Source organism: Echinops telfairi, unplaced genomic scaffold (genome assembly GCF_000313985.2).
Source record: "Echinops telfairi isolate 266 unplaced genomic scaffold, ASM31398v2 ScPeMD7_70;HRSCAF=299, whole genome shotgun sequence".
Taxonomy (NCBI): domain Eukaryota; kingdom Metazoa; phylum Chordata; class Mammalia; order Afrosoricida; family Tenrecidae; genus Echinops; species Echinops telfairi.
Window position 1 is genome coordinate 19304177 of NW_022103968.1, and position 20101 is coordinate 19324277.

The 20101-nt window shown below is 40.8% G+C and overlaps 1 protein-coding gene across 2 annotated transcripts in view; it reads right to left on the bottom strand.

Moving 5' to 3' along the window:
• Positions 1-20101, bottom strand: part of MXI1 (MAX interactor 1, dimerization protein) — a 76998-nt gene that overhangs the window by 4746 nt on the left and 52151 nt on the right. For both annotated transcript variants that reach the window (XM_004700932.2, XM_004700933.2), the window contains exons 4-5: positions 3871-3985; positions 3112-3283 (exon numbers count right to left, since the gene is read on the bottom strand). In XM_004700932.2, the coding sequence (XP_004700989.1) occupies positions 3112-3283; positions 3871-3985 (287 nt within the window). The remainder of the gene's footprint in view (positions 1-3111; positions 3284-3870; positions 3986-20101) is intronic.

The window sequence follows — 20101 nt, forward strand, 5'->3', positions numbered from 1 at the left end:
CTTCCCGATGCGATCACTCAAGACAAAGCAGATGCATAAGCAAATGTGATGAAGAAAGCTGATGGTGCCTGGCTATCAAAAGATATAACACCTGGGGTCTTAAAGGCTTAAAGGTAAACAAGCAGCCATCTAGCTCAGAAGCAACAAAGCCCACCTGGAAGAAGCATACTAGCCTGTGTGATCACGAGATGCCAAAGGGATCAGTTACCAGGCATCAAAGAACAAAAAATCATATCATTGTGTGCTCACCTCCCTGATACAATCGCTGATGACAAATGGGTGCATAAGCAAATGTGGCGAAGAAAGCTGATGGTGCCCGGCTATCAAAAGATACAGCGTCTGGGGTCTTAAAAGCTTGAAGGTAAACAAGTGGCCATCTAGCTCAGAAGCAACAAAGCCCACATGGAAGAAGCACACCAGCCTGTGTGATCACAAGGTGTCAAAGGGATCAGGTATCAGGCATCATCAGAACAAAAAATCACATCATTGTGAATGAGGGGGGTAGTATGGAGTGGAGACCCGAAGCCTATTTGTAAGCCACTGGACATCCCCTTACAGAAGGGTCTCGGGGAGGAGACGAGCCAGTCAGGGTGTGATGTAGCAACAATGAAACATACAACTTTCCTCTAGTTCCTAAATGCTTCCTCCTCCCCGCCCCCTCCCCCCCCTATCATGATCCCAAATCTATCTTACAAATCGGGCTACACCAGAGGATGTACACTGGTACAGATAGGAAATGGAAGCACAGGGAATCCAAGGCAGATGATCCCTTCAGGACCAGTGGTGTGAGTGGCGATACTGGGAGGGTGGAGGGAGGGTGGGTTGGAAAGGGGGAACTGATTACAAGGATCTACATATAACCTCCTCCCTGGGGGACGGACAACAGAAAAGTGGATGAAGGGAGATGTCGGACAGTAAAAGATATGACAAAATAATAAATTGTAAGTTATCAAGGGTTCATGAGGGAGAGGGGAGTGGGGAGGGAGGGGAAAAAATAAGCTGATGCCAGGGGCTTGGGTGGAGAGCAGATGTTTTGAGAATGATGAGGGCAATGGATGCACAAATGTGCTTTACACAATTGCTGTATGGATTGTGATAAGAGTTGTATGAGCCCCTAATAAAATGACTTTAAAAATAAGGAACAAAGTAAATGTCTAGAAAAGAATGATGGCAACATATGTACAAATATGCTTGATACAATTGATGTATGGATTGTTACAAGAATCGTAAGAACCTCCAATAAAATGATCTTTTAATTTTTAAAAAATAATTAAAAATTTAAAAAGCAAACAAAAAAACTCTTACATAGCAAAATAAAATCAGAAACAAAGAAACCCATGGACACCTAGACTTCTGTTATAAGGGATTAAAAATCAATTTGAAAGGTTCCTACTGACCAAACACGGGACAATGTAAACATTAAAAAGAATGACAACTTTAACAAACGAGCACAATCAATACATTAAAACAAAGAAATTGATAAGATAGTAAAAAAACCAACCAAACAAAAAACCTTGTAATGAGGATGCTAAGGATCTAACTCATCCAAAATACTGACTGGGGCGGGGAATTTGGTAGTGACATATCAAAAAATGGACTAATCTCTAAAATCTATCGAAAACTGCAACATCTCAACATGAAAAAGATGAATAATCCAATTAAAAAACAGGCAGAAGATATGAACAGATAGTTTGCCAAAAATGATATCTAGAGGCACACAAACCTACAAAAGAAATGCTTGCTCTCACTAGCCACCTGAGTGGTGTACATCAAAACAACAGTGAGGTAACATCTCACACCTGACTTGATAGGAGAGGTAAAAGAAAACAGAAAGTAACATGCTGGAGAAGGTGCAGAGATTGGAGTCCTCAAAAATTACTGGTGGGACCGTACAACTACACAACTAGTGTGGAAAATGGTATGGTCAACCCCTCTTCCAACAACTGGGAACAGAAATGCACAACAATTCTTGGGCATATACCCCCTACTTTACTGGGGTCATATGCCCTAAAGAAGTAAGAGTCATAGCATGAATAGATACATGCACACTCATGTTCATAGAAGCACTGGCCACAAGAGCAAGAAGATGGAAACGGCCTAAATGCCCATCAGTGGGAGAATGGATAAATAAATTTTGGTACATAAATACTGTGGAGTATTAAAAATCTTTAAAAGAATGATGATGAAACTGGGTTACACTTTATGACAAAAGTGGATGTGGAGTACAATACACTGGGTGAAGATAGTCAATCACAAAAAAACATACTGTATGAGACCGTTATAGATATAAGACACAAAGCTTTTAATACCTCCTGTTCCTCTCAAAAACAACAACCAGACTTTGGATGGTTATCAGAGGTGGGAGGGTAAGTGAGGGAAGGGGACACAATAGGCTAAAACGGTGTTAGCTAAGGTGAAGGGAAAAGATACTATTCGACAAGAGGAAGAAAAGACAAAAAGGTAGACAGGAGGTTGGGGGAGGGGGGGAGGTATAGATAGGGCAAGCCATTGAGAGATTTGATAAGTTGTTTAAATTCTTGTATGAAAAATTATCTGAAATGTAAACCCCCACCTATGTCACAAAATGTTAAAAAAATTAAAATAAGACTAACAACAGAAAGTACAGCATATACATAAACCAGTAACACAGGTGTTTAGCATTATAGGTTATCTATACACTGTACCATTCATTATACATTTGACATCACAATCACTTTGTATGCAACAGTCATGGGATACATGTGTATGCTACAGCCCCACTCTCTGATCAGGATCTGTGGACTGTATCATAACCTTGAGATCAGGTGGCATTGTTTGGGTAAGCGTTGACTGTTAACCATAAGGTTGGAGGTTCAAGTCCGCCAGCTGCTCTGCAGGAGAACGATGAAGCCACCTGCTCCTTGGTACCATTGTTACATCGAGTCAGAATGAGCTTGATGGCAGTGGTTTGGTTCTGAGTTTGGGGGTGGAGGGGTATTATAACTTTATGGCAAGGCGGACATATATGAGGTCAGACATTGCCCGAACAGATGTTATGTGGCTCATGACTGTACAGAGATGGTTAGTGTACAGATGTATCATGTTTCATTAGAAAAGAGGCACACTGCCTACCTCGCTCTGACTCAGAACGATCTGAAGAAATAGTTGATCCAATGCTATCCATTCGTACTCGCTCCGTTTCCTGAGGACCCTGTAGCTGTTCCAGTCGCCGTTTTAAAAACCTCTGTTCTCGCTCCAAGTTCTCAAGCTGGTGCTGGCTCTTCCTTTCAGCTTCTTCAAGTTTCTAAAAAGATAAAATGATATTTACATTTGTACTAGTCCACTACAATTAATCTTACTGATTTCTATGTAACATCTCAAAACAGTTTCTTTGGCAGAGAACATATAAATATACATCTATATAAGTATGTGTGTATGGTTAAAAAAAGAGTTTGGTCTTTAATTTTATTGTGTAATGAAAACTACATTATTTGAACAAGATGTACTCCTTGAAGTCTGTAATCTCCACAAAGGAGAAACTTCCTCTGCAGTGTGCTTGCTGTGGGATGGATGGAAAAATACTGGCAGGATGCAGTCAAGTGACGTCATCTCCAGCAGAGGGCACAACTGCCTTTCTTCTGAACATCGGGAGGGTAATTATTATTGTCCTAGTGTTTCCAGCTCTTCACATACCCATGCAGTCAAAACAATTTAATCAGGTTACATTGCTTCCATTAGATTAGCTGATAAGTTTTTAGAAATATTTCTCTTGAGGTCAGTTATTATGGAGAGCATGGTGAGCTAGCAGATGTGTAAGAACAGGTATCATTGTTAATAATTAAACCAGAACTGAGAGAACCAGGTGCAAAATATGAAGGTAAAAATGTTCACCTTGATGTGTGCTTTGGCTTTGTTGAGTAAACCAAGTGTTGTGTGCCTGGTGCAGTCTGGTCCTAGGGGAATCAGAACTTTTAAGCGTTCTAAACACAGGCGAAGATGAGCTCGTCTAAGAAAGACAAAATAAAAAAATAAAGATCAAATAATCAGCACAACTTGGAAATCACATGAGAAATAACCGAAAACCTATTTTCAGAGAAACAATTTGAACATTAATCAGCCTATAACCATCTTCCTACACTTCTAATCCTTCTGTTTCAAAGTGCTACAAGCACAGGCATGCTTGTCTTTCGGTCTTGACCATTTGTGCTATACTCTTCAAATACCGGTCGCCTTAGATTACTATCCCCCATGGAAAGCTCTATCGGAGATGGCTTATTTTTTAGACTACCCTATCAACTGTCCCAACCACACAAATGCAGAGGGGGAAAGTATACTAGGACACTTGTATTTGCTTCCATTGCCTTAAGTCACTTGCCAGAGTAGAGATTGCCCCCAGGGGGTATAAAATGCTCACATATTTCCATTTTATCCCTCACACCTTCTACACACACACACCTTTCTACAACTATAGCTGCTATATGTTACAGCATTACATGTTATTCGATATCAAGTTAAACCATATGAATTTTCTAATATTCAACCATTTATCACTATTAAAAATTGTAATTCAACCCAACAGAAACAGCAAAATTTCGTGACTGGCTAGAGTATGGTTAGGCAGAATATGTGGTCAATTCTAGCCAGTGAAGCAAGTACCTATACAACAGTGCCCTGTTTCCTAGTATCTAAGTGTACCAGCTTATTAGTTTTTTATTTTTATTTCTCTCTCCTTGGTTCTCTTACCACTCCCCTCTATTTTCCTGCACAAGGGTGGGTGGGTGGGTGAACAAATACAAAAGTTGACAAAAATTCTTGACTAACAATCACTGCATTTTCCAATCCATCTATCTTCGGGGAAATTCTGGAGTTGGGGGAAATTTCTGCTGAAAATGCTACCAGGAAGCCTCGTGAATTTACCTTCCCCTTGACGCCACTGAACTATGATCACAATGATCAGAGTGAATTCTGGGTACATAATACCAGTCCACATCTTTGGTCCATGTTTCATAAGGCATGACATAACTCAACAGTTACCAGATCAGAAAAGAAAATTTTCAAAAATCTCCTTAAAAGAGATAAAACAGAACTTTTAGCAACTCTCAAAAACAGACCAAGAATAAACGATGTCCTCGTTTTCTCAACGAAAGCCAAAATGGTTTTACAAGCTCACTCACCAAATTATATTTTATATCTTAATATTCAAGAAATTATATCAAGTGAAATTTGCAAGAGCAGCAAGAGAAGGCTTGCTAAGCACTTGATTTATGTCACTGATACGCAGGGGTAGTTCGACCACAGGTTTGACTAGTGAACACTCAAGATTCGTCCAGCAACCACTAGCCCAGCTAGAGTTAGAGGTCCACGACAATTCACTACAATTCTCTTTATTGAGTTCAATAACTTAGTTCTCATAATTGGTTCTCCCTGAAACTTGACAAACCTAGGTTTCAATACTAATTTTGTTGTTGTTGCTTTGTTTTGCTTAAATGACAGGTATATCAACAAATCTCCTTTAATGAGATTTAGTAATTTCAAAGTCACTCTATTTCCCTACCTGTGCTACCCAAATTCATCAAACTTTTAGCAGAATTTTCTCTGGCAACTGGGAAATCTCTCAGGTGAGGAATCTCACATGATCACACAGTCTTATCTGTGGGAAGACCAGAAGACACACACTTAGGGAGTGAAAAAAACTAAAGTGGCTTTAAATCCTTCATTAGGATTAACATAGCACATGCCTCCCAACTGTAAGTATATGATGACATGGATGAAGGGTGGAGAGAGACTGGCAGATCTCTTGCTAAAAATTAGGTTCTCCCAAGGGGGTTCTGAATTCAGGCAGCTAAGAGAGTTAGCAAAGCAACTAGCAAAAAGTAATGAGTAGCACAACTTGAAGTGCATAATCAATGCCATTGAATGTACGTGTAGAAATTATTGGATTGATACATGTTTTACCAGGTATATTATCAACAACATTAATTTAAAAATAATTTTTTTAAAGCGAGTTGCCCCAAGAAGAGCTTGTTGATTTTGTTCAAATTACTTAAACCCAGACATTCTGTATACACAAGAAATAATAATCTTTTACTTTCTGGCTTAGGAACTTCAAAAGGTCTCTTCAGTAGTTTTAGCTAAGAGAAAAAAAGAGCAAGTCAATTTTCTGTTAACCTAGACTGAAACCAATCAAGAATGTTAAAATACCCATGTTGTATTTTAAAAATCTGTCAACCCTTCTGTGAGTTGTGTATTTGTTACATGACTTTTACCTACCCAGCACTGCTCCCGACACTTGCTTCAGCAAGAATAGTTAATAAAGAAAGAAAGAAATGTAAACACTCCAACAGTTTATAGCCTACAAAATAATACCTATTTTGCTTAATTTGTTTCATATTGAAATAAGTCACACAGGTATCGAGGGCAAACGATTCTTTTAAAAAGAGAGTGACATGACTTATAAAAGAGAGAGAGATTAAACTTTGAGCTTAAAGGACTAGATGTGCCTAATTAAAGAGTTTTCATGGTTGTCAAAAGCAGGGGAAAGGGTCCAAATTCATAAATTGGGACCAAGTTAAAATTGAGAACTAAAAATACGTTAGTTTCTTTCATTCAAAAGAAAACAACTTGGCAGGCAATTCTGGCCAAGCAATCTGGAGGCCTGGAATAGCACAATCATCAAATCAAGAGCTACCAAGGCCAAAGGAATCAAGGTTTCAATACCCCAATGAACAGAAAAGGCAGAATGCCCTCCCAAATATTATTTTTAATTTAGTTAAAAATAAATAAGCACTCAAGTAATTATAAATCTGCCTCAAGATACAAAAAACATACCCTGAGATATCACATCTCCCAAAGGACCAAGCTGCCCATTTTACATGCCCTGTACCTACAGTCCCCCGAAGTGCAGACAGTGGTGTGGAGGGATAAGTGGTGAGTGATGTCCTCTGCTTCCCTGTGGGTAATGAATGGCATCTCCACCAGTTTCTGTTAGAGGACCAGGCATTTGAAGACCATATTGGCAAAGGGTCAATGGCAGCTGAAGGGCAGCACCTGACCAAGATGGAGCCCCACTCTTTAGAGTCACTGTTTAAATTCTGCATGAAGTTGCCCACCTGTGCTTATGTGCCACTTAAGCAAATGCGTCCTTCCAAGACAGTGCATAGCCCATGACTCTGAACTGTAAGAGTTAAATTAGAAAATCCAGTTGCATCAATGTGGGAGTTTTTCTCTTTGCAGTAAATTCTTCAAGCAAGAACAGTGCAGTAAAAGTCTTCTTCCCTTACAATGGGCTGCTCTCTCCACCCTTTTCCCCATAATCTCCCTGCTGGTAACCAGATTGCGAGCTTAACCACCAACGACCTAGAAAGCCCTATCTTTTGATGCCATCTGGCCCTTTTCTTTGCTTGCCTTCATTTTCATGTGATGGGTGGCTCAGGAGCCTTCTGCAGGGGCTGCCCAATCATGGGCTGTAAGATTTGGAAGGAAGGGTCAGAGATCAACAAACAGAGAATAAAAAGACGTGGTTTGATTTGAAAACCTTTATGGAAGGAGAAAAAATGTTCTAGTCCCACACAAGGATATTTTTCTAAGCTCCCAGGATTGGAGCAGCTGACCCAGAGAAGTCCTGAAAGGAACGGTCCTATACCTCTAGTTAAAGGAGGGAAAGGAGATTCGGCAAAGGTGAGGTTGAAAAAAAATCTTGCTATTGTAAAATTTATAGAAGTAAGCTTGATGGAAATGAGAAAATTCTTGCCCTCAAGTTTACATTTACTTAATTTTCCACAACAAGTGGAAATAAAATCTGTAAGGCTGAAATCTTTTCTAATTTAGCTTGAGTGGCAGGCAGTACAGAAAAATTTAGGATTGCATCCTGCAGCAGGAGGTGCCTGTCAGAAAACTAGAGTCAACATGCTGAGAGGGAGGGAACTAGAGAATGGAGATATACCCAAGCACTTCAATGCTCAAAGTACTTTTATTTTCAAAGACGCTTGAAGTCTCTTTAAAAATTAGATTTAAATGAGCTTTTCCCAGGGGGAAGGGTAACTCCCAGTCACTAAACCTGATAGAGAAGGGTCCTGTCAAGATTATCCACACCTTCAATAAAAGCAACCCCCTTGTGGGAAAAGGAACAATTAAGAGTCTGTTAGGCTTTTACTTTGGTAGATTTGGATCATTTTCCCCTGAAGGAACCGGTGCTGCTTCTGATTTAAGACCTTGTAAACAATACTGCCAAATGAAAGTATCATAGAACGTGTAGGGAAATTATTTTGCTATAAAATGGTCCCTCCCAATAGCCGTGATATTTTAAAGCATCAGTATTATCAATCTCAAGGAACACACAATGTTGAGGGAGGAAAGGGGAAAGAACTTCCTTTGGAGAAAAAATAGCAAGTTATCCTACAATGTTTTTCAGGTTGTCCCTGGAAATTCTAGTCCCCCAGCCCAACAACAATTAGAAATCTAACCCCGGCCCAACCCCACAAATCATGCACTGGCTGATGCCCTCAGAGGTCCAGTCCCTCTTTGGAACTTGCTTGTCTTTCATTCCTCCACTACAGGACACCAAGACTTTGCCAAGGAACTAAATCAAAATGGAAAACAAGTGATGGGGACAGAGCTTGTATTTTTCTCTCTGCTAATGTTACGCAATGGGCTGCAGGGTCTCCCTTGAGACCCGCTCTCCAAAGCTGCAGTGGCTTGTGGCCAGCTTTCCCAGCTCCCAGTTCACACTTGCCCATGACAGCAGCTAGCAGCTTATCCTACGCAGTCTAGGTAACAAAGTTCCTTAGACACTTAATGTTAGAATCTTCTGAAAATCTCCAAAGTCACACATCAAAGTCACACTCATAAATATAAAACAAAATCCATGCCTGTCTCCTTATGAAATATGATGTTAAAAATCCAGAGGGAGCAAGGATGAGGTCCATAAACATTGCTGCTCATGAATATGAATTTACAAACACATGATCACACTGTTGTTTAGCTTACTGTTTGTGAAATAAGAAAGCTTAGACAAGCTATTCCCATAAAATGGCATTTGATAATTATATGTTTCATCTATAACATATATTATCTACTTCACAGAAAATAATCAGACTATTAACTTCAAGTAGTAACTTGGTAAGTGGCATTTCCCTAGCATCAGATCTGAATGGAGTAGTGTGGGGTTCAGTGACAGCAGAAATAAAACTTAGAACAACAGAGTCCCTCTTACTCTGCTCACTTTTCAAAAGGAAGCTTGTTTTCACATGATATTCCTCTTAATTCATCTGGCATCTTGCAAAAGAACCAGAGGTATAGATCAGCAAGTGTTATAAAGTTACAAATGATACAAATTACTGTGGCACACTGTCCATCTTAAAAAAAGAGAATCCATTGCCAGAGTCCACTCTGACTCCTGGTGAGCCCAGTGTTACAGAGTAAGACTGCTCCAAAGGCTTTGTGTGTGTTTGTGTTTTTCTCCCTTAGCTGCAATCATTAAGGAAGTATAGTCACCAGACCTTCTTTCCAAAGCAGTTAAACCTTGGTTAACAGTCAAGTACGTAATCATTTGTGTTACCCAAGGACTCCTGGCAGTATATAGGGCTTATCTATACTGAAATAAGAATTTCAATAAGAAAGGCTGATATACATGTATCTCTTGGAATATTTTTAAATGCTTTCTTCTAATAAAATTTAAGCCTTTCTTAAAGCTTTCAAGGATTTCATTTTACTTGGATCCAAAACCAATGCCCATCAAATCTGCAATCAAGAACTCAAATGGCTGGGCAAATCTGTAACAAAAGACCTTTAAAGCATTACAAGGAGCCCTGGTGATGCAGTGAGCTATGCACTGGGCTGTTAACGGCAAGCTGGCAGGTGGAACTCACCAGCTACTCTGTGGGAGAAAGAGTAAAGACTGACAGTGTCAATGTATTTTCTTTTTATGTGTTTATTGCATATCTTTCCTTCATTCAGGTATGATATATCAGATATATCATATATCTGGACTGTGTTTTCATTTATATGTATAATAGATGATTGATGATAAGTATAAGTGTGATTTGATCAATGTCCGTAAATTATATATGCATATATGGCTAAAGAATTGTGTACAGGTGCCAGGTTGGCAAGGGGTGGACTGAGATAGTTTATTGTGCCAGCCTGGCTGATAAACGCAGGTGGGATTGACTGAGGGGCGGAGAGATCGATGGCTTGGTGAGCCTTGCCTTTCTTGTCTCTCGCTCTGTGATCATTGGACCTGTGTGTGGCTGCCTTGCTTGTTCTGTGCCTCAATTTAAAGGCTATACTGCCTGTGGGATGCCTAGCCTGTGGACTGTGTTGCTGTAAATTGAGGTCCCTTTAAGACTTCTCTGGAGCTGGGGACTGGCGGTTGGTGACCTGCCTTGTGATTGGCTGCTGTGCTGACATAGCCTAGCTCTCTCTACAAATAGAGGAAGATCTGGCATCAGACAGAGACTTGAAGGACTGCTAGTCTCTCAACTTTCTCTCACGGACGTGAGTTGCACTAAGCCATTTATAGTGCTTTCTAATTTAACTGTTTATTTCTTGTATTGTATATTTATCTGTATATTATTTAACAGTTCATTTCTCATTAAATATCTAATTATCTTTATAAATAAATATAGTATATTATCAGGAATTTGGTTTTATCTCTCTGGAGAACCCTGTCTAACACAGACAGCCTTGGAAACCCTCAGTGGTAGTTCTGTCCTGTCAGATCACTATGAGTCAGTCGGAAGTTAGTCCATGGCAGTGAGGATTTGTTTTGAGAAAGTGTTAGAAAGCAAAGGTACCGTTTTGAGGATTAAGGTGCACCTTACCCGAGCCATGGTATTTTCAATCACGCCATATGATTGCAGGAGCTGAGCAATGAACCATCAAAGCCAAAACCAAAAACTGACTTCTTTGACTAATGCTGTTGGCAAAGAACACTGACTCCACGAAATACGCCGTGGGCTGCCAGAAGAACAAACACATGTGTCTCGGAAAAGTGCAGTCAGAACAGTGCTGGAAATGAGGACGGCAAGACTTCAATTCACGCACTGGGACCTGTTATCAGGGGGACCGGTCCCTGGATGGGGCAGCAGGGGGCCTGTGAGAAAGGTCGACCCTCAGTGAGGTGGAATGACACAGGGCCTGCACGAAGTAATGGTACGATGATGGTGGAGGGAGGCTCCGTCTGTTGCACTCACCATCTCCATGAGTAGGGCCTGACAGGAGCAGAGTGAGCTGATCTGAGCGCTGCTGCATGTACTAGTGCAAAAGAGGGCACCATCCGTGTGAAGCTCCAGGATCAATTATCTGAGGAAAGTGTGCTTCCAGAAGTCACTGGTTTCCCTCAAATACTCGAAAGGAAAACCCTTTTTTATAAAAAACAAGCACAGATGATGCAAAAAGTACTTTTAAGGGAAAAAAAATTCATTTGTATTGAAGACAGCCAAAAAGACTGACCGTTGGCGAGCTGTTCCTTCCCACCACACGTTCCTCGGATAATTAATCCTGGAGTTCCACACTGCTGGTGCCTTATTTTGCACTACATGTCCGGAGCTCCAGGAGCGTCTGTGCATACTGCTAGAACTGCTATAGGTCACGATTAGAGTTTGGGGCTGGATTTCTTTGTCTTTGTCCTGTTTTAAGACTTAATAAGAGGGTTTTATAAAATAAAAATTTAAAAACTATAAAATGAAAAATGGAAAAAGCATTTCTGAGGTTTAGGGAAGGAGAGAGGGAGAGAGTGGTTTATTGGCTGACTTGCTTATTAAACTCACTGCCTTTAAGTCGATTCTGACTCAGCGACTCTACAGGACAGAGCAGAACGGCCCCTGTGGGTTGCCAAGACGGTAACTCCTTAGAAGACTAGAAAGCCTCGTCCTTCTCCTGCAACCTCGCTGGTGGTCTCAAATTGCCGACTTTCTGCTTAGTAGTCCAGTGCATAACCACTGTGCCTCCAGGGCTCCTTGGAGTACCAGGCCTGATTTTGAGTACTCAATAAATTATCGATGACCACAAAGTAGTCCAATCTTACTCAAACTACACAGATTCCATGTAGGTGGAAAGTTTGTCTAGCCTGCACATCTCAGAGATACCAAGACGATGATGTGCTGCTCAGTCAACAACAGCGAGCATCCGTAAACAGTGAGCCGCACCCTAGTACGCCACTGGGCTAGATGCTGTAAAGATTTAAGAAGATGCCACTAATAATCTCCACCTGTTTGAAGACTCCACCACCTGGCCCTCGGCCTGCCACCTTTCTAGCATTTCCCATTACTCACAGCCTTGTTCCTGCCGTACCAAAACATATAGCACAAACCCAATGTGCTTTTGAACTTGCCATCTCTCTACTAGGAGTGCCCTTCTCTCCACTCCCCATCAGCTCAGCATCCACCTCCTCTTGCAAGTATTCTACACCAAATGCTGTCTCTTGGTGAATCATTTTTTTCCCATCTCCATTTCCTCAGATAAGAGCTTGAGTCCTGGTGGCATAGTGGTTTAGGGCTGGGCAGCTAACCACGAGGTCAGCAGCAATTCCAAACCACCAGCCACTCTGCGGGAGAAAGACAGCTTTCTACTCCTGTAAAGACTTAAACTGCCCAAACTCTTAATATATTAAGAAAAGCTAAGCAGAGAAAATGTAGTTTACACAGCAACAGACAAGAGTTTGATGACTACAGGAAGCTAGGGACAAGGGGGGTTGTTGAGGGGGAGGAAAAGAACCCCATACATGGAGGGTTTAATAGGATATTGATTAATGAATGAGTTCATGAACAATTTAGTTGATTAAAACTCCACTCCCTGCCAGTGAGTTGACGCCGACCCATAGCAACCAGTCTTGGAAACACAGGGGCAGTTAGTTCTGCGTTGTCCCATAGGGACATGCTAGGAGTCGGGATCCACTCGATGGCAGCGGGTTTGGTTTGTTTCTTCCTCAAATAATTAATGGCACTACTTTAAATTATCTTCTAGATAAAAATGAACTTTTTTTTTACACCAATGGAGTTTTACACGAATGACACTATTTTGAATTATCTTCCAGTTAAGAATGCGCCTGTACTTCTAGTCATTCCGGGTCTTTCGGTGCTGGTCAGAATGACAGGCACATGGGGAGAGAGGAGGTAAGATGGGGCATGTTCCTGGGGCTCTTCAACCCATAACTGAGGTAACAATGAACACAAGGGCTCCCACACAGGATGATGAGATTCCAGACCAACCTTCATGAGAGATCTGCTTACGAATACCAGGACGCTGAACACCTGTGGGGGGCAGGGAGTCCAAATACGGTCGCCAGTGAATGTCAGCGTGAGCCCCACCAAAAGTGACTGTGTAAATGATCGTCTACAGCCTAACTCATAACTAGAGCCAACCAGTCTTTTAATAGTTAACAGAGGCTTTAAGAATTTCAGCCATTATATGGGTGATAGTCAAATTACTTATAATAATAGGTAACTAGAACAATCCCAAATGAAATCCAGTCTTTTAAAATGCATTTTTTTTTGTTGCTAATTTCAATATCTTGATGTTTGGAACATGCCTCTTAGTAAGATGAAATTTTGGCGGATTTAAGTTTGGTATTGGTTTGAGCTGTTGGTTAAGAAATCATGAAAAAAAAAAAAAGAAATGAAAATAACGTGTCCTGGCAGAAAGGTAATCACTAAGGAGAACACAGAAAAGAAACAGCTAAGGAAACTTAGGTATGAGAATGAAACACCTAAAAGGAAACACTCCAAAATGCCCGGGAGACAAAACCTAATTGTGTAGTTTTTTTACCACTTAATAACATGAGAAGCTAGTGTTTGAATTATTTTATAAGACCCCAGTTGAAGCTAATAGTGCAGAATACACACATTTTAATTTATTTTTTTGTCTTCCTGTACTCATCACAAAGGAATATTTGACCCGTGACAGTCACACTAAAAAAAGAAAAAAGAAAAGAAAAATCTTGTAGCAGAGACATATGCTACCCACGGCACTCCCACAGGGAACTCAATCTCCAAAGTGATTTAACAAAAAATTGCTCACTTGACGTCTGTGCTATGCTAAATTTGGCTTCCATGCTTATAGCCCCCTCCCTTATCTGTTTATGAGAATTCGGTAAAAAACTTGATCTTTCCTTCACTATATTTCTTCTTTGGTCACACAAGAACTTTCTGTATTCTAAGTTGCAAAGTCTGGGAAATAGGGCTACATCACTGGAGAAAACAGTGGCAATCTGTTCTAAATACAAAATAGCTTATTTTCTTTTGGCAACACTCCAGGGCTTTGGGTGGAAGGAAAGGGTACTCCTCTCCAAGGAATTCGGCTCTATCTCCTGAACCTGGCCCACGGTCAAAACTCAGCTATTGGGGGTGGGGGGGATATTTTAAAATTATTTATCTTTTACATCAATTTTGAAACCGATGAAAGGTGTTTGCCTTATTAACAGTTTCCCTACTCTCCCGGCTTTGGTTGGTGTTCACCACTATTCTGGCAGCCCCTGTTGGCTGATTTAATGGTATCAAGGGGCTGAGAAGGTTTGCTGTCCAAAAGAAAAAGCATTCTCTCACAGGGACGGGGAAGGCAATCTGCGATCACAACAGTAGCTACTTGTTAATTTTCTATTTGAAACACAGTGATGTCAATAGTATTGTACCCTGCCAGCTACCATGGGGTAAAGTACATTTTGAAACCAAAACAAACTTCCTACGCGCTGGCAAGTCAAGATTTGAGACCCAGTGATAACATTCTATAAGGCACTGCCCTAATTTTGTACACAAAAGGCACACAACAAGCATTAGTCTACTGGCCTGTAAACATTTAAGTCTAATCCCCACAGGCCTGTGCCTTCTCCCACCCAAGTGCAATTGTTTTATATATGCAAATTATAATCCAGGGTGACAGCAGGATATGAAGAAATGTTGTTACTGATCTCTAATAAAGTGGTGATGCCACATAGGACAAATAGCACACTTGAAGAATGGTCTGTAATGTAACTGTTCAGCTAGAAGTATAAAATGAAATAGCATAACGTCTTTTAAAATGGCTCCACTAATTAGGACGTGATTACTATAACAGCTCATTTTAAGGGGGGGGGGACATACTTCAGAGAAAATGTATATATTTTTTAATGAATGGAGCACTCTTGTATAAAAAGTAGCACATCCCTAGGAAGTGAATATTCCCAATTTATATCCAATATATAAGAGGGAGCTTAAGGATTGCAAGTGGTAGCCATGTTTATCACTGGCAGGCTACAAATGGTTCAGGCATGCTGAACATCTGTCAATTCAGTCCAGCCAGCAAGAGATAATTTTTAATGTCCCATTTTAGCACAATTTCCCTCAAATCAAAATACACATTTTGGGGGTCTGGGGAATGAATTTGTAGCAGAAAAGCGGTAACAAGTAGCATTTGTTGGCTAAGGTCAGTCTTTTTTTTCTTTTTTTAAAGAACCCTAAGGCATCCATACAGTATTTGGAACCTCTGGAAAAATTATGATTCACAGTTTTTTAGTATGCCTTAGTCTTGAACATGACAGAGAAAGGATGTTTTGGTATATTATTTTATTTCTAAATTTTCCTAACTGCACTAATATTTCTCTCTCACTATACTGTATCAATTTTCCCCCAACCACAAAGGATCCAATTAAAGGGTAGTTTGGAGTTACTTTGGGAGGCAGCCTAGCATAGAATCTGGCACCAATCCTGAGCATGCTCCCCCCTGATAAGGCAGAGCATTTTTTCAGTGTTGTATTAGAACACTGACAGACGAGAATTTTTAGGCCGGCAGAAAGTAAACTTGCCTGAAAAATAATTTTCCTTTTAAAAATCCTTCTGAAAAGAGAAAAGCATTGAATGGATTAACAACATTATGGTAGGTTTCCAAAAGGCAAACTTTTAACAAATAAAAGACTGGGTTCAAATTATGCCTGGAATGCAGCATTATAATTTGTGACTTGCTTCTATTTATATTTGTCTAAATCTTACTTTTACCTACTCTCCTCTAGATAACCCCAGGAAAAGATTAAAAGAGAGAAGAATCTGAGATCGAGTATTTACTTCATATGACACCAGCTTCAACTCAATAGCACTTGCCCAAGAAGGATTACTATACAAGTACCATTATACTGTGATTCCACCAGGAGTTCAGAATGACAGCCCTGAAAAACCTATGCAATTCCATGCTTTTGAGAAGAAGGAAGAGTCGGAGCTGAAGAAATATACTGCATTTTGCTACCCTGCCAGTCAAAATTTGATTGCTCATCAGGGTAGGTTATGCAGTGTCTCATCTCAGTATATCTGAGCAAGAGGAACACAAAAATTGTTGTTCCAACCAAGAAACTGGAAGAGTTTAAAATATTAAGTTTGCCCAACTTTGCTACATTTCCTTTCAGACACTACAAGACAAAAGCCCTGAAACAGCTTTCAGGATCACTGGTACCTCACTTGGGGGAGTACTATTAAATTGCCCTGGAGTCCATTTTGACTCACAGTGACCCTGTAGGACAAAACAGCACTGCTTCATTGAGTTGCTGAGACAATCTCTATTTGCACAGGCAGCTGCATATTTCTCCTAAGGAGCAGTTGGTAGGTTTGAACCACTGACTTTAAGGTTAGATGTATACTAAAGATCCTTGGAAAACATACGAAATAAAACACTCAGTATTTTCCTCATAAAATAGCTATACCCTCCAAACGTTGCAAGCCAGTAACCTCACACTGCTCCTTCATCTGATCCAAAGGCAGACAACATTAACATCCAATTATTTTCAAGGGAGTTCCAAGAGTCCAGTATTACCAAATTGCTCTTTTTTTTTCTTCTCCAAATTGCTCTTTAGGAAAGTCCTTCCATTAAAAAATAGCAGTCTTGCAAAGTCATTCAGCAATATCTAAATTGCGTTATGTTTACAAATGTTTTAGCTGTAAAAATGAAATTTAGAAGAGAGTGATTTTTTTTTAACAGCTATGCCAAATACAAGCTGTTGTGCCATTCTGCACATGGGTAATTGTGCGTCAAGTGAGTCACGTTGGAAAAGCCACGCAGACACTGCAACCTAGAGAAAAGCACCGTAAAGGTCACGCCGATGCTCCGAATGGCGAAGAGCTGGTTTCTGTCAGTGACGTGAAGGGAACAGGAGAGGAAACTATGAAGGCTGTCCTCTATGACAACAACACATGTGTGTGTCACATAAATAGACCCCTATCATCTTTTTTTAATCGTTTTATTGGAGGCTGTACAACTCTTATCACAATCCAGACATCCATCCATGGTGTCAAGCACATTTGTACATTTGTTGCCATCATCACTCTCAAGACATTTGCTTTCTACTTGAGCCCTTGGTATCAGCTCATTTTTCCCTCCCTCCTGCCCCCCTTCCTCATGGACCCTTGATAATTTATAAATTATATTATTTTGTCATGTCTTACATTGTCTGACATCTCCCTTCACCCACTTTTCTGTTGTCCATCCCCCAGGGAGGGGGTTACATGTAGATCTTTGTAATCCATTCCTCCTTTCTATCCCACCTTCCCTCCACCCCCGGTATCTCCACTGTCACCACTGGTCCTGAGGGGTTCATCTGTCCTGGATTCCCTGTGTTTCCAGTTCCTATCTGTACCAGTGTACATCCTCTGGTCTAGCCAGATTTGTAAGGTAGTATTGGGATCATGATAGTGGGGGGAGGAAGCATTTAGGAACTAGAGGAGAGTTGTATGTTTCATCGTTGCTACACTGCACCCTGACTGGCTCATCTCCTCCCCACGACCCTTCTGTAAGGGGATGTCCAGTTACCTATAGATGGGCTTTGGGTACCCACTACACACTCCGCCTCATTCACAATGATATGATTTTTTGTTCTTTGATGCCTGATACCTGATCCCATCAACATCTCATGATCACACAGGCTGGTGTGCTTCTTCCATGTGGGCTTTGTTGCTTCTGAGCTAGATGGCTGCTTGTTTATCTTCAAGCCTTTAAGACCCCAGATGCTATATCTTTTGCTAGCCAAGAACCATTAGCTTTCTTCACCACATGTGCTTATGCACTCGCTTTGTCTTCGGTAATCGTGTCAGAAAGGTGAGCATCATGGAATGCCAGTTTAATAGAACGTGTTCTTGTATTGAGGGAGTACTTGAGTGAAAGCCCAATGTCCATCTGCTACTTTAATACTAAACCTATAAATATATGCACATAGATCGATTTCCCCATCATCATATATAAATATATTTACATATGCACGTCTGTATTTAGACCTCTATAAATGCCTTTTGCCTCCTAGTTCTTTCCTCTATTTCCTTTTACTTTCCCCTTGTCCCACTATCATGTTCAGCCTTCATTTGGATTTCAGTAATTCCTTTCGGTTACATTGCCTTTGATCAAGTGATACCAGGCCTCTCACACACCCTCCTCCCCACCGATTTTGGATCACTGTTGTTCCCTTGTCCCTGGGTTTGTTAACACCACTTCCTTTCCCCCACTCCCCCTCTCCATGCCCCCACCCAACCGTTGGTCCCATTGTTTTCTCCTCCCGATGGTTTATCCTGCCTATCTATCTAGATAGACCTGCAGAGATAATATTATACACAAAAACAAGACAGAGCAAAACAAAGCAACAAAAGAAAATAAAACAAAGAACCAATGACAAAAAAAAGAAAAGCCAGATATCATCTCTTGTTATAATTCTTTAAAAAATGCTTCAGACCTCTTGGAACCAATATTGAGAGTAGCAATACCAGGAGGGGAAGGGGAAAGAGTGGGTGGGGGCAGAAAGAGGGAAACAATCACAATGGTCTACATATAACCTGCACCCAGGGTGGTGGACAACGGAAAAGTGGGGAAGGGAAACATCAGTCAGTGTAAGGCATGAACAAATAATAATAATTTATAAATTATCAAGGTTCATGAGGGAGGGAGAGGGTAAATGAGAAGCTGATATCAAGGGCTCAAGTAGAAAGAAAATGTTTTGAAAATGATGATGGCAACAAATGTACAAATGTGCTTAACACAGTGGATGAATATATGGATTGTGATGAGTTGTATGAGCCCCCAATAAAATTATTTAGAAAAAAATAAAAGCCTGTAACTAGTTCAAGGTCTGTTTGTTGACCTTTAGGAGTGTTTTTCTATCTAGTCTGATTGGGTGCCATGCCCTGGCCCCAAAGTCTGTTTTTGGTATTCACTCGGGACCTCCTTGCTCTGCTCCCCTTGCTGTTCTGTTGCACACCCTTAGCATTTTGCCTCAGTGTGGTGGGGTCAGATCGGGCACAATTCCCACACTGTGTCTTCAATGTTGTCCCTGGTAGGGATATGGGTCAGTGAGGGATGCTGCGTCTCATAATGGGGCCGGCATATGGTCCTCTCTGTGCATTGGCTGCTCTGAGCAGGAATATCATCCTCAAGGCTTGGTGGGCCAGGATGTGCTCCACTCTCTTTTCCTCCCCCTTCATTTGCTCCTGTGTGCACTGATCAGACATGTCCCTCTCCCTGAGCTGTAGCTTCAGTGCTGTCCTCTGAAGTAAATTCTTCTAGGGGGAGGGGTGGCTGTCCACATAGCTGGGCCCCTATTATCTTCTTATGAAGACCCAAGAGCAATGGTTAAACAGAGAACTCATCTAAACATGGTTTTTCATTTTTATTCAATATGGTAGTAAATCCCTATTGTACAGAGGGGCTTCACAAAATTTGTACAATTGGTATTATTTTTAAGTCCATTATCTTTTAATTCCTTGTTCCAGGGACTTTTTGAAGCCCTCTAATAGTTACCAGCTGGTCCTGTTGGTACTTACATAAGAGGGATTAATAAACAACGCCATGATGAATGGAGAAAAGACCAAAGTTGTCAAGGATTTATTTATTGAGATCTACAACCAACACCCATAGCAGCAGTAGCCAAATGAAATGATGTACTGCATTGGGCACATGTGCTGCAAAAAGACCTCTTTAAAGTGTTAAAGAACCAAGATATCACTTTGAGGCATAAGGTAAACCTGACCTAAGCTAGGGTATTTTCGACATCCTTACATGCATGTGAAAGAAAAAAAGGCCAGTGAAAAACTGATGCATTAGTATTAGCAAAGAACACACCATGGAAAGGGGGAACTAACTCATCACAAGGTTGGATATACAACCCCCTCCGCCAAGGGGGGCAAAT